Raw genomic sequence first — 13,472 nt, 5'->3', positions numbered from 1 at the left:
AACATCCTTTACTATGCATGCGTTACAACTCGTGCCATTACCTCGCATTTTTTAATCCGCAAAATCTTTTACAGTGCAGGGCTTTACAACGCAAACCATTACAAGACATTCCCCAAAGTAACGCCCCGGTGGAGTTAGAATAGTAAATTGCGTTGTAATGAGGAATACATTGTAATGGATTGCCTCGTAAGACCCTGCGTTGTAATAGATTTTGCAGGGTAAGAAATGTGGGGTAATGGCACGCGTTGTAAAAGCATATGGGGTAAAGTGTCCTATTCAGCCTCACTCCTCAACCATCGAATCCTTGTTTCCATTCAATGAAGCCGTGATGGACCTTCCTCTTCGTGATAAAAAGTAATCCAGCTTCTGCTTCAACTGTGAATCACAAAATTGTCCATCGCTATCATCTGCTGCCTGGTGAACTAATGCTCTTCATAGGCCATGCATCCTTAAAGAGTCTAGTTGTGCAGGCTTCTTACTGCTCTTAACAGAACCTGGACTCTTTACCGCCCATTCTCCCAGCAAGGAGTTGATATGGTTTGAAGAAAGGGGAAGACGTTTTTTTCTTCGAATATCCTGACTCTTCAATCCACTTACTCAACATTTCTTTTGGTTTGTTACTCCCTTGGCCCTGTGGTAGGTCATGCAGCTGGTGGTTCCAGACCTTCGTGAACATATTTGTGACCATTTTGCTGATGTGGAATGTGATGGGTAGGATGCGACCAAACAATATGGTTCCAAGTTAGCTCTTGCACACTCAATTCTGTCAGTCTGCCTCTGAGGGCATGGGTAAAAAGAAGAGGAAGTGATGTAATTGTTAACTCTGGAGTAGAGTCGGAGCTGTGGTGCCACCTGACAGTACGGGAGAGCTATACCCTCTTTTGTGAATCCAGTATTGTGCCTGGAGGAGATTCAAGAGGTAAGAAATCTGAAGGTAGAGTATCCAACCGGAAGATTGGTACCAAAAGTAAGTAACCTCTTGATCTTGGTCATCATAAACTGTGTGCCATTAAAGTCGAAAATTAAAGCACATTTGGGTTATTTTAGATGCAGTTGACAGCACAGTTGGAATTACACCAACATTTCTCCCTTTTCATTTGCAGCCAGGAACAGGGTATTGATTAATCTAAAGAAGCATGATGGACCATGCACTGGGCCTCCTCTGCAGCTTATGAAAGCACCTGTTCCCTTGATTTCTCCTGCTGTTTTACTAGAGCAGCAAAAGGCTTTGCAGCTCATTCAAAAGGATCTGACCATCTTGCAACAGCATGCAAAGTAAGCAGCATACGTTTCGTGAGTGCGATTGGTGGTACCTGTAATCCAACCCATCAGACCTCGATGGCCAGTGTTTTGGAAGATCTTAATATCTTATGTCAAGTAGTTCCAGTGTCTGTACTGTTAAGTAAAAATTGTTAATTGGTTTCGTTATTTCAGTTCTTAGCAGACATTTGTAAATGTATCCCAACTTAACATTCTCCAGTAAGCAGAAAGGTTAAGGCTACCTCTTATATAGCACTAATTTAAAGCAGACAAGGATGACATTTTGTAGTGTCCCTATTTGTCAGCTGAACCTCTTCATTGGATACACAGTTTATTTCATTAATAATGTCATCATATTTTTGGTTTGTATAGCAAAGATATCCACCATGCTCCAGCTTCAGATCCTTCTCTGATGTTTAAGCTACTCCTATAAAATAAACTGATATACATTGATTCTAAATGTGACCTGTTTAGTCAGTAGCTATCGGGAAAATTTGGCGTCGCTTCGGCCCTTCTAGACCTGTGTTGGACACCCATTGTAGAGTACATTAGTCACGTAACCTTAACTTCTGTTGAGCTTGTTTCATAAGAACAGAAGATGGGTAAGTGTTCTACACAAGAAGAAACCTCTCTATCCACAGACATATTAACAAGAGCTTCAACAGATTTAGTCGGCACATTTCTTTAATTGTGCAAAGTGGATAAGGAAGCATATTTGGTTCCTAATTCATCAAAGGTCAGTGGACATTAGTTTTAAGACTAAAGAACAGTTGAGCATTGACCATCAATATATTGGAACACTGTCCATAGTCACATTCAAAACATGTAATGAGTTTTCCATTTATGCTTCAAAAGCTAGTATTCAGCACTCCCTACACGGTAACATACTTTTCACACGTTTCCGTGTTATGAAAGATGAATGCCAGTTGCTAATTAGATCCCACTCAGGCAAATGATATAACAGGCTATCAATCTTGTCATATCAAAACAGCATCTTTACTGTTTTTCAAAAAGTTTTTCTTACAATGTTGCTGGTAAACAGTAACACAAGGGTGTGCCTCTAAAGCGTTTCATCCACTTGCAGCTTCTTCAGGGCTACAATCAGGAATATATACATTTCAATATATCTGGAAGTGGTAGTTAAAAACATTTCTATTTATATTCTAATAAAAAAAAAACTAAATACTAAGTCAGCTAGTTTAACCCCTTCACTGCGGCGGCTATTCCGCCGCAGTGCTATGGGGGGAGGGCGGCCGAGCGGCGGGCGCATGCTGGTGACGGAACCGCTCCGTCACCAGCGTCGGTTGCGCTGTGCTCATGACGGAGCGGTTCCGTCACGGCCCCGCCCGCTCAATAGAAGGCGCCGCGCAGGTGCGAAATCAGCGCCACGCAGGCGCGGCTGCAGGGCCATGACGGGACCGCTCCGTCATCAGCACAGCGCCACCGCAGCTGATGACGGAGCGGTTCCATCATTAGCAGGGGAGGGGTTAAAGCAGCCGAGTAATACGTCTAAAATATCGATATCACCAATATATTATACAATTAATGTGTTGCATCCTTCTAATACATCCCAGCGTCAACTACTTGAATGCAGTGTTTTCTCAATCTACTGTCAATAAAGGTATATTTAGCGCAGATATCAAAAACATGTACATAACCAAGTCAGTCCACTTAAATCCTGAGTTACATAGCAAATCCCAGTATGATTAAGGTGTACGACTGTCATATACACAGAAGGTACCTTTTATGTTCATTCTGGGAATGTATATGAGTGAACATGTCACAATAGTACATAAATAGTACATAAACATTTTTTATATGGCCCCTTAATAAATTTACCATGTCCCAACCAACACATAATGTTATCAAGGGGGCATACTAGGCCAAAAGATCATGCCTTATGTGGGCCTGAATTCCAAAATAGAAATTCTCCCCCACATAGAGGTTGTTGATTTCCCTTCCAAATGGTCATTCCTCGACCTTTATTTGCCACTTTCAGCAATATATACCTGAGTGGCACATACCTTCTATCTTCACAGATTGACCATCAGGGAATGTATATTGTTTTTCTACATGATGGATACATTGGAGCTATGGATAGATTGATGAATACTTAAGGTATGTCATTTTGCCCATGATTTACTATGTGTAGTTGTCACGTGAAAGCTCTTGCAGGAAGATATTTGACTTGTGGTATTTACAATTTCCTTTAGGATACCTGTCTTTAGATGCAATACATAACCCTGCCACTTCCAGAAACACAATATACATTCCATGATCTGGGCTAAATTTATGTTTATTGACAGTCAATGGAGAACACATTGTATGTGAGTAATTGATGCAGGTGTGAATTATAAGAATTAAGAAATAATGAAAAGGAGCATATAATCAAATATAGTGCATTTATAGATTATAAACAATATCAAATTCATGCGGTTTGAAATAAAATTAAAGTGCGGGGTCTACATCAGGGTTGTGTATCAGATCACAAAGATCAGCAGTGCAATCTACCACGGTCAGACGGACGATACTTTGCGTTCAACTTCATATGATACCGTCATGAATAGAAGGCAATAATCCTTAGAAAATCCAGAAGACATTAGTGCGATTGGAATATTGATGCATATTTATATAGATCACTAAACGTATTTGGAGATTTAAATGAGCTGTTCCCAACTTGGATATATATTATTAACAAGACATTACGAGATACTTGGCTTTCAAGATTTCACATTCGTAGATTGCTTTGCTGACCTTCGTGATCTGATTCACAACCCTGCTGAAGTCCATCTATTGGACGAAACGCGTTGGCTAGGCTTTATGCTTCTGAAGGGAAATTAAAATAAAGATCATATGAAGAAAAGGAATTTCAAGACACCCAGTGAATTATAAGGAGACAACACATGAACTGTTTGATATACTTGTTTTAATTACCATTTCCAGATAGACAGAAATGTATGTATGCCTTATTGTAGCCCTGAAGAACTTACAAGTGAACAACATGAGTTAGCTGCAAATCCTTGTGTTACTGGCTACCAGCAATACTGCAAGAAGTCTTCTTGAACAACAATCATGTTATTTTGGTATGATTGGAATGATGGTCTGTTAATTAATGTGCCTGAGTGAGACCTAGTTGGGTGCTGATGTTTTTCATTCATGACACTGGGGAACATTTGAAAATGATGTTGTCAGTGTGGTAGTGCCGACTACTGGTTTGTAAAGTCTGAAGGGAGTATAGCATTGGTTGGGGCGGTGGTAATTGACCTCCCCTTATCTCGTGCACCCAAACCCCACAAACTTATAAAAGGAAAAAGTGTTTTACCATGATTTGGGCAGAAATAAAGCTTGGCCTCACCCGCCTGTTGTAAATTATCAGCTTTCAATATATGTTTCGTAGTAGTAATACCACACCACTCGTATGCCAATAATCGGAGTTGAAACTACCTTCCAAAAGTGATTTAAAGCATTGGTACAATGCGTATGGTTACAATCGTTAATTTACAACTTACTTTTAAATTGTGTGATACTTAATATTGTCATGTATTTTTGGGCTGTGTCATGTTTTTACTGTATACTAGCAGCCCGCCCCAGCGTTGCCTGGGGCAAAAAGGGGCTGGGGCAGCATTTGAGGCTTGCGTGCACTTCTGCCCCGGCCCCCTCCCGGCCCATCCCGGCCCCCTCCTGTCCCGGCCCCCCCTCCCGCCTGATCCTTACCTCAGCCGCCGGTCCCGCTCCAGGCGCCCCGCCCGCACAGGCCATCACTCTCCAGGCGCCCCGCCCGCACAGGCCGCCACTCTCGAGGCGCCCCGCCCGCACAGGCCGCAACTCTCCAGGCGCCCCGCCCGCACAGGCCGCCACTCTCGAGGCGCCCCGCCCGCACAGGCCGCAACTCTCCAGGCGCCCCGCCCGCACAGGCCGCCACTCTCCATGCGCCCCGCCCGCACAGGCCGCCACTTCGCCCAGCAGCAAGCAGGGCCGCGGCAGTCCTCCCAGCAGGTCGCGATCTTCGGCGCCATTCCCGGAAGTGTTGCCAGGGAGCGCAAATGCAAATGATGTCATCACGCAGATGTCGCGGCCGGCGCTACTTGCAAGGGACTACTTTATTTTTATTTCAAAATTTTTTAAACAACGTATATTTTTTATTTTTAATAGCCTATGTCCTTCTGCTTGCCCTGAGGTTTTCAAAGATGTCTTGGGTGTTTTGATTGGTGGCGTACTTTTCGAGTTTACCTGGCTCAAAGGTTTGTGTTCTCTCTTTATAATAGTAGTATAGAGAGGAATTTTTATACAATTCTAATGAAATGTATTTTAATGCTAATGTTTTTATGATTAATGTACTTTTATGATATGACAATATCGAATAAAGTATCAATCAATCAATCAATCGATTTAAAGCATTATAAGCAAACTCTACACTGAAATCCCTATCTCGCACTATCAACCTTGATAGTAAAGTGGCTTCATACAGCCAGAGATGTGAGTGTTTGCTGTCACTCTCTTCTGGTGGGGCACAACAGGACCTCTGCAGTTGTATTAGTTTCAACCTGCAGGAGAGTACTGTCTCCGATCTGGAGATCACAAACTGCTTTTTTTTCCAGGACTGCTGCCCTTCAGGAATCACAGCAAGTAGCGTTGGACTTAGAAATGTTGGATACAATGCCCAAACTGTACATTAACCGAGAGGATCAGATCAGTATGCCGCTGGAGTGTCGGGGAAGTTCGAATAAGAAATGTGAGGGTCCAGCGCTCGTGACTGCCAAGGTTTGCCATTTTACCTGATTTCTACTACTGCTAATAATGATATTGACAATAAAATAATGTATTTCGTAAATATGCTAATTCTTATTATTTCGAACAAGGTATTAAAATGACCAAATGCAATGGTACTTAAGTTGTTATCCTCATAGGGATTACATGTTCACTTGACCCAACACAGTTCAAGCTTATTGCCTGCAGGTAGCACAAAAATATCAACAAAAATATCAACAGTGAACACTTGTTGGCTAATAGCTGTTCCCATCATGTTTTTTGTTTTGTTATATCTGTTGTCATTCTTTTAATTGATTCCTTTATATCATTATGCATTTTTGCTTCTCTAATGACTTGTTTGTGTTTTCCTACCGTTACTTGTGTTTTGTCATCAGCCACGAGTCATTTTTCGGCATGAGGCAAGTCTTACTTCTTTGTCCAAATGACAGTTTCTGGAGGACAGTGTTCTAGTTGCTTTGCATACTCTGGCTGCTGTAGGGCATCTGTGTTTGCCTGGTTTCTGTAGTGGATATTTATTGATATATATTATTGACACCTTTGTTTTCACCAGGGGGCATTCTTTTTACTGAGGTACTTTAATACTGCAAGGGCATGATGCCTAAGACTACATCGTTCATTTTCTTAAAAAGATTTCTTTAAAAAAAAGTGAATTATCGGAAAACAAGTATAAAGTACACCAGGAAAAATATCATTAGATGAAGATAGTATAAGTCTTATTGGAGTTCCACTAAACAAACTGAAAAAATAGACATAGTGAGCAGACTAGAAAGGGACAGGCACAAGAGAGTGAGACACCAAAGATTGATTAATCGAGGACTAGCGAGGCAGTAAAGATGCAGGAGGCACACAGGCGGGAGAGAGTTAAAACAACAGAGGAGCAGCTAGAGAGCACTGAAGAAGAAAACAATACTGTATGAAATGAGTACTGACAGAGAAGAGAAGATGGATACTTAAGAGATAGTGGAGACGATGAGGGGAAGAGAGAGAGAGGAAGTATGAGACAAAAGAGTATTTGGGAAAAGATACTAGAAGAACAAGAAAACAAAGCAAGGCTGAGAATGAAGAGCACGAGAAGAAAGAGGACCATGCAAGAGAAAAGAAGAAGGATGAGTGTTGAGAAAGAGCTGGGAGGCTGCACTGAAGAGAAATAATGGAACATGAAGAAGAGAGCGTGCATAGGAGGACAGAGACAGACCGTACTGGCAAAAGATGGAATCGAAAAAGCAACTAGACAAGGCACCGAGAAAGAGGGAACCCTGACAAAAGAGACCAGACTGAAAAGAGCTATGATGAGAAAGAGAAGTGCTACAATGGGGAGAAACATGGGCACTGAGGAGATAACACTGAATACAAGGGGCAGGAGGAGCATTATAAAACAACTGCACCAGGTACAAGAAAGGGGGCACTAGGAAAGGACTGCATTAAGTGCAAAAGAGAAGAAGCAGTGACAAGAAACCGACATCCAACGCTGGGAGCAAAACCGGTGCATGAGAGACTGTACCAAGAACCATGCAGGCTCTACTGATAGGAGACACCACTGAATACAAGTGGCAACACTGAGGCAAAGATGCAGGCACTGCCTAGGCAAAGAGTAGAAACGGGGAGTAGGACCACTCAGGAGAGGGGTAGAGGGGGCCATGGAGACACAAGATACAGTAAGAGAAAGTCTGAGGCACTTAGAGAAGGGTCACAGAATCAGCCAGTAAGGATCCGATGGATTCATTAAAGTGGAGCTTTAAGGCACGTGGTGCAGACGTTTGACTAGGAGGCAGTTTTGGGCAGATGTTGGCTCTGCACATTTGTAGGACAGTAGATTCTAAGTGTATATGTTGGACACATGGTCGTCCAGAGTGGGCTTGTGTTAGATATGTCCCTGGTGCACAGTTGTAGCAGGGGGGGATCCAGGATGGGCCATGTTCAGTGTGAGATGCCATTGGCTGCGTAGGCCAGACTGGTGAAGGTCCATGCTGTGCAGTGCTGGGAGGGGGGCTCAGTGCGGCAGCTCATCCTCAGTCTGACTGATGAACAAATATTCATCCCTTCCGGTTAAGTGTCTGGAGCCGGCATCTGTCATGGACGGTGCCCAATGTGCCTGCATAGGTGTGGCGGTCCAAACATTCTGTGCGTTACCTGCGGTATTAACTCGTTGTTAATGTGTTCAATGCTTCAGTAAATGAAATGCTCCGGCAGAGGAGCTTATAAAGAAAACAGTACAGCATGGACGTCAGTGCCTGCTGTTGTTTGTTAGAAAGTGTTACTGATAGGGTCACGCGTCTGACGTAGAAATGTCCCAACGAGACACACTGCAGGCCTGCCAAGGACCGTGCATCACATGTGACTATAGCGCATGGTAGAGCTGTGCCCGCATCAAGTTCGGGCTGGACTGTTCCCATGAGGCACAGGGTCAGACTGATTTGCATATGGCCATGTCTGAACTGGGGTGGCAGAGTGGGCTAAAGAACGGTGATGGATTAAACCCAGATCTCTTGACTGGGTGTGAGTGTTTGATTGCTTTAAATGCGCCGTCCATCACCACCCCCTTTTGTACCGCTTTGTTCGCCATAAGTTGGCAGGGTATGCTCAGACGTGAGTCCCTTGCTAACTTTGCCACTGGATTCAAGCAAGCCGGGCTGAAGACCGCTGAAATGCCAGAACCCGGTCCTCGGAAGCTTGTGTCCCGTCCAAGGAAGGCATGGATTGGCAGTTCGGGCTGGACTGTTCGCATGAGGCACAGGGTCAGACTGATATGCATATGGCCATGTCTGAACTGGGGTGGCAGAGTGGGCTAAAGAACGGTGATGGATTAAACCCAGATCTCTTGACTAGGTGTGAGTGTTTGATTGGTTCAGATGCTCCGTCCATCACCACCCCCTTTTGTACCGCTTTGTTCACCATAAGTTGGCAGGGTATGCTCAGACGTGAGTCCCTTGCTCACTTTGCCACTGGATTCAAGCAAGCCGGGCTGAAGACCGCTGAAATGCCAGAACCCGGTCCTCGGAAGCTTGTTTCCGGTCCAGGGAAGGCATGGCTTGGCAGTTCGGGCTGGACTGTTCCCATGAGGCACAGAGTCAGACTGATTTGCATATGGCCATGTCTGAACTGGGGTGGCTGAGTGAGCTAAAAAATGGTGATGGATTAAACCCAGATCAGTTGACTGGGGGTGAGTGTTTGATTTGCTCAAACGCTCCGTCCATCATCCCCTTTTGTATCGCTTTGTTCGCCCTAAGTTGGCAGGGTATGCTCAGACGTGAGTCCCTTGCTCACTTGGCCACTGGATTCAAGATAGCCTGGCTGATGAGGATTATGAATCCGAAACTGGTCCCAGGATGCTTGTTTCCAGTCCAGGGAAGACATGGCTTGGCATTTCGGGCTGGACTGTTCCCATGAGGCACAGGGTCAGACTGATTTGCATATGGCCATGTCTGAACTGGGGTCGCTGAGTGAGCTAAAGAATGGTGATGGATTAAACCCAGATCAGTAGACTGGGGGTGAGTGTTTGATTTGCTCAAACGCTCTGTCCATCATCCCCTTTTGTATCGCTTTGTTCGCCCTAAGTTGGCAGGGTATGCTCAGACGTGAGTCCCTTGCTCACTTGGCCACTGGATTCAAGATAGCCTGGCTGATGAGGATTATGAATCCAAAACCGGTCCCAGGATGCTTGTTTCGTGTCCAGGGAAGACCTGGCTTGGCAGTTCGGGCTGGACTGTTCCCATGAGGCACAGGGTCAGACTGATTTGCATATGGCCATTTCTGAACTGGGGTGGCTGAGTGAGTTAAAGAATGGTGATGGATTAAACCCAGATCAGTTGACTGGGGGTGAGTGTTTAATTTGCACAAACGCTCCGTCCATCATCCCCTTTTGTATCGCTTTGTTCGCCCTAAGTTGGCAGGGTATGCTCAGACGTGAGTCCCTTTCTCACTTGGCCACTGGATTCAAGATAGCCTGGCTGATGAGGATTATGAATCCGAAAACGGTCCCAGGATGCATGTTTCCGGTCCAGGGAAGACATGGCTTGGCAGTTCGGGCTGGACTGTTCCCATGAGGCACAGGGTCAGACTGATTTGCATATGGCCATGTCTGAACTGGGGTGGCTGAGTGAGCTAAAGAATGGTGATGGATTAAACCCAGATCAGTTGACTGGGGGTGAGTGTTTGATTTGCTCAAACGCTCCGTCCATCATCCCCTTTTGTATCGTTTTGTTCGCCTTAAGTTGGCAGGGTATGCTCAGACGTGAGTCCCTTGCTCACTTGGCCCCTGGATTCAAGATAGCCTAGCTGATGAGGATTATGATTCCGAAAACGGTCACAGGATGCTTGTTTACGGTTCAGGGAAGACCTGGCTGGCAGTTCGGGCTGGACTGTTCCCATGAGGCACAGGGTCAGACTGATTTGCATTTGACCATGTCTGAACTGGGGTGGCTGAGTGAGCTAAAGAATAGTGATGGATTAAACCCAGATCAGTTGACTGGGGGTGAGTGTTTGATTTGCTCAAACGCTCCGTCCATCATCCCCTTTTTTATCGCTTTGTTTGTCCTAAGTTGGCAGGGTATGCTCAAAGGTGAGTCCCTTGCTCACTTGGCCAATGGATTCAAGATAGCCTAGCTGATGAGGATTATGAATCCGAAAACGGTCCCAGGATGCTTGTTTCCGGTTCAGGGAAGACATGGCTTGGCAGTCGCATTGTTACCAATGCCTCATATAACTGTCAGCTGCGGCCAGAGCTGGCGTTTTTAGCCACGAGAGCTTCGCATTTAGGGTGCTAACTTGTACAGACACTTCAGAGGTACTGATGCTGCGGTAAGGCCTTTCTAGACATTACAGTGCACAGAATTGTTCATTTGTGACATGTACCTAATTAAATGAATGTAACTGCTTTATTTTACTTAAGACAAATTGTCAAACAAAGCGTCACACATAATGAATGCCTTATAATGTAAATCGGAAGAACACCGAAAACCTGGAAGTGTCACACACAAATCAAATGAAAACTAGGCAGTCATGACATTGATTGTTGTAAATGTCTCACATAAGTGAACTGACAGCTTGGCAGCTCTGGCTTCACATGTCGTGAGGATGAGGTGGTAGCGTCGCGTTGAAATGGGTTATTCGATACAAATTGATGAGTTGCGATGAGTGCAGACAGTGCAGTGCTTTCATTTGGCCATTAGGTGGCAGTGCAGGGCTGGTTTTTACCTCGCGCCCCAATGCAGGAATTTAAGACAACGCAAACTTTAGAAGTTGGAGCACAACAGAACTGGTCCAAATCAAATCCCAGAGGGTGGTGTACACGGGGCACATTCCCCCCCCTTATTTTCAGGTAATATAAATTAGAAGAGTGGGCCTGCACACCAATAATACTCCAATTAATCCTAACTTGAAGTTTCTACTATTGTAAATCTATTCTATGCGTGCATTCACGTGAAGGGATGTAGCCCTGCATCCCCACTCAATCAATCAAAACATTTATAGAGCGCGCTACTCACCCGTTAGGGTCTCAAGGCGCTGGGGAGGGGGACTCTACTGCTCGAAGAGCCAGGTCTTGAGGTGTTTCCTGAAGGTGGGATGGTCCTGGGTCAGTCGTAGGTTAGCGGGGAGGGAGTTAGGGAGTTCCACGTCTTGGCAGCCAGGTAGGAGAACGATCTTCCTCCGGTGGTGGATCTGCGAATCCGTGGGACGGTGGTGAGGGCGAGTCTAGCGGAGCGGAGCTGGCGGGTTGGAGTGTAGAACGTTAATGTTAATGTTAATGGGCATTTATAGAGAACGCACTTACACCGGGTCGCTTCATGGCGCTAGACAGGCTAAGGATACTACCAAAATAATTTAATTATACGCTTGCACAAACAGCCAAGTCCTAAGAAGGTTTCTGAACTGCAGAATGTCAGTGCTGGACCGAACTTCCAGAGGGAGTGAGTTCCAGAGCTTAGGAGCAAGGACCGCAAATCAATCAAGGAATTTGTAGAGCGCGCTACTCACCCGTTAGGGTCTCAAGGCGCTGAGGGGGGGAGGTCACTACTGCTCGAACCGCCAGGTCATGAGTTGCTTCCTGAAGGCAAGATGGTCCTGTGTCAGCCGGAGGTGGGTGGGGAGGGAGTTCCATGTCTTGGCTGCCAGGTAGGAGAAGGACCTTCCTCCGGCGGTGGCTTTGCGAATACGTGGGACGGTGGCAAGAGCGAGGCTGGCGGAGCGGAGCTGGCTGGTTGGCGTGTAGAATGCGAGGCGGTTGTTGAGGTACCTGGGGCCCGCGTCGTGTAGAGCCTTCTGTGCGTGGGTGAGGAGTCGGAATGTGATTCTCTTGCTGACGGGGAGCCAGTGCAGATTCTTCAGATGGGCAGAGATGTGGCTGTGGTGGGGGATGTCCAGGATGAGTCTTGCCGAGGCGTTCTGAATGCGCTGTAGTTTTTTCTGGAGCTTGGCTGTAGTTCCAGCGTAGAGGGTGTTTCCGTAGTCTAGGCGGCTGGTGACGAGGGCCTGGGTGACCATTTTCCTGGTTGCGGTGGGGATCGATCGGAAGATTGTTCGGAACATGCGCAGGGTGTTGAAACAGGACGATGAGACGGCGTTGACTTGCTTGGTCATCGTGAGGGAGGAGTCCAGGATGAAGCTCAGGTTGCGTTAGTGGTCTGTGGGTTTGGGGGTGGTGCCCAGGGCATGTGGCCACCTGGAGTCGTCCACCGCAGGGTGGGAAGGTCCGAGGATGAGGACTTCCGTCTTGTCTGAGTTCAGCTTCAGACGGCTGAGCTTCATCCATTCCGCGACGTCCTTCATTCCTTCCTGGAGGCTGGCTCTGGCTGTGGCTGGGTCGTTGGTGAGGGAGAGGATCAGCTGTGTGTCGTCGGCGTAGGAGATGATTGTAAAATACAAAAATGTGGGTTTGCCCTAATTATTCTGCAAATCTGCTTACTTGCATGAGGATAGACAGTTCCTTTATTTAACATATGGTCAGTACGGGGTGCTTACTACAGTATCAAACTCCTACCCACTAAGGTGTTGCTTCGCCCAAAGATTCAAAGAATCCTTGCCTCTTAATCTCCACTATGCACCAGAGCACACCCAATCACTATATCTGTAATCCAACTAGTATGTCACACATAAATAGGTCTGTATATTCATGAGTCCTTTCAACAATGTAGTTCAAATTCCCAAGTTGTCAATCATAGGAAGGGGGTGTGCTCTGGTGCATAGTGGAGGCGTAGGAGATGATGTTGAGGTTGTGTTTGCGTGCGATGGCCGCGAGGGGGCTCATGTAGACGTTGAAGAGGGTGGGGCTGAGCGAGGATCCTTGTGGGACGCCGCAGATGACTTCAGTAGCCGCGGACCGGAACGGGGGGAGGCGGACTCTCTGGGTTCTACCGGCGAGGAACGAGTTGATCCATTCTAAGGCCGCGCCTTGGATTCCCGTGTCGCTGTGGAGTTGTATCAGGGTGCGGTGGCATACCGTGTCG

General features: G+C 46.1%; 1 protein-coding gene across 1 annotated transcript in view; it reads left to right on the top strand.

Moving 5' to 3' along the window:
- Window positions 1-13,472, top strand: part of EPG5 (ectopic P-granules 5 autophagy tethering factor) — a 682,187-nt gene that overhangs the window by 289,796 nt on the left and 378,919 nt on the right. Inside the window, exons 26-27 of the mRNA XM_086960335.1 lie at window positions 1,104-1,275; window positions 5,859-6,021. Coding sequence (XP_086816461.1) covers window positions 1,104-1,275; window positions 5,859-6,021 — 335 coding nt within the window. The remainder of the gene's footprint in view (window positions 1-1,103; window positions 1,276-5,858; window positions 6,022-13,472) is intronic.

Source organism: Lissotriton vulgaris, chromosome 3_1 (genome assembly GCF_964263255.1).
Source record: "Lissotriton vulgaris chromosome 3_1, aLisVul1.2, whole genome shotgun sequence".
Classification (NCBI taxonomy): Eukaryota; Metazoa; Chordata; class Amphibia; order Caudata; family Salamandridae; genus Lissotriton; species Lissotriton vulgaris.
This window is presented reverse-complemented; position numbering and strand designations above follow the sequence as displayed.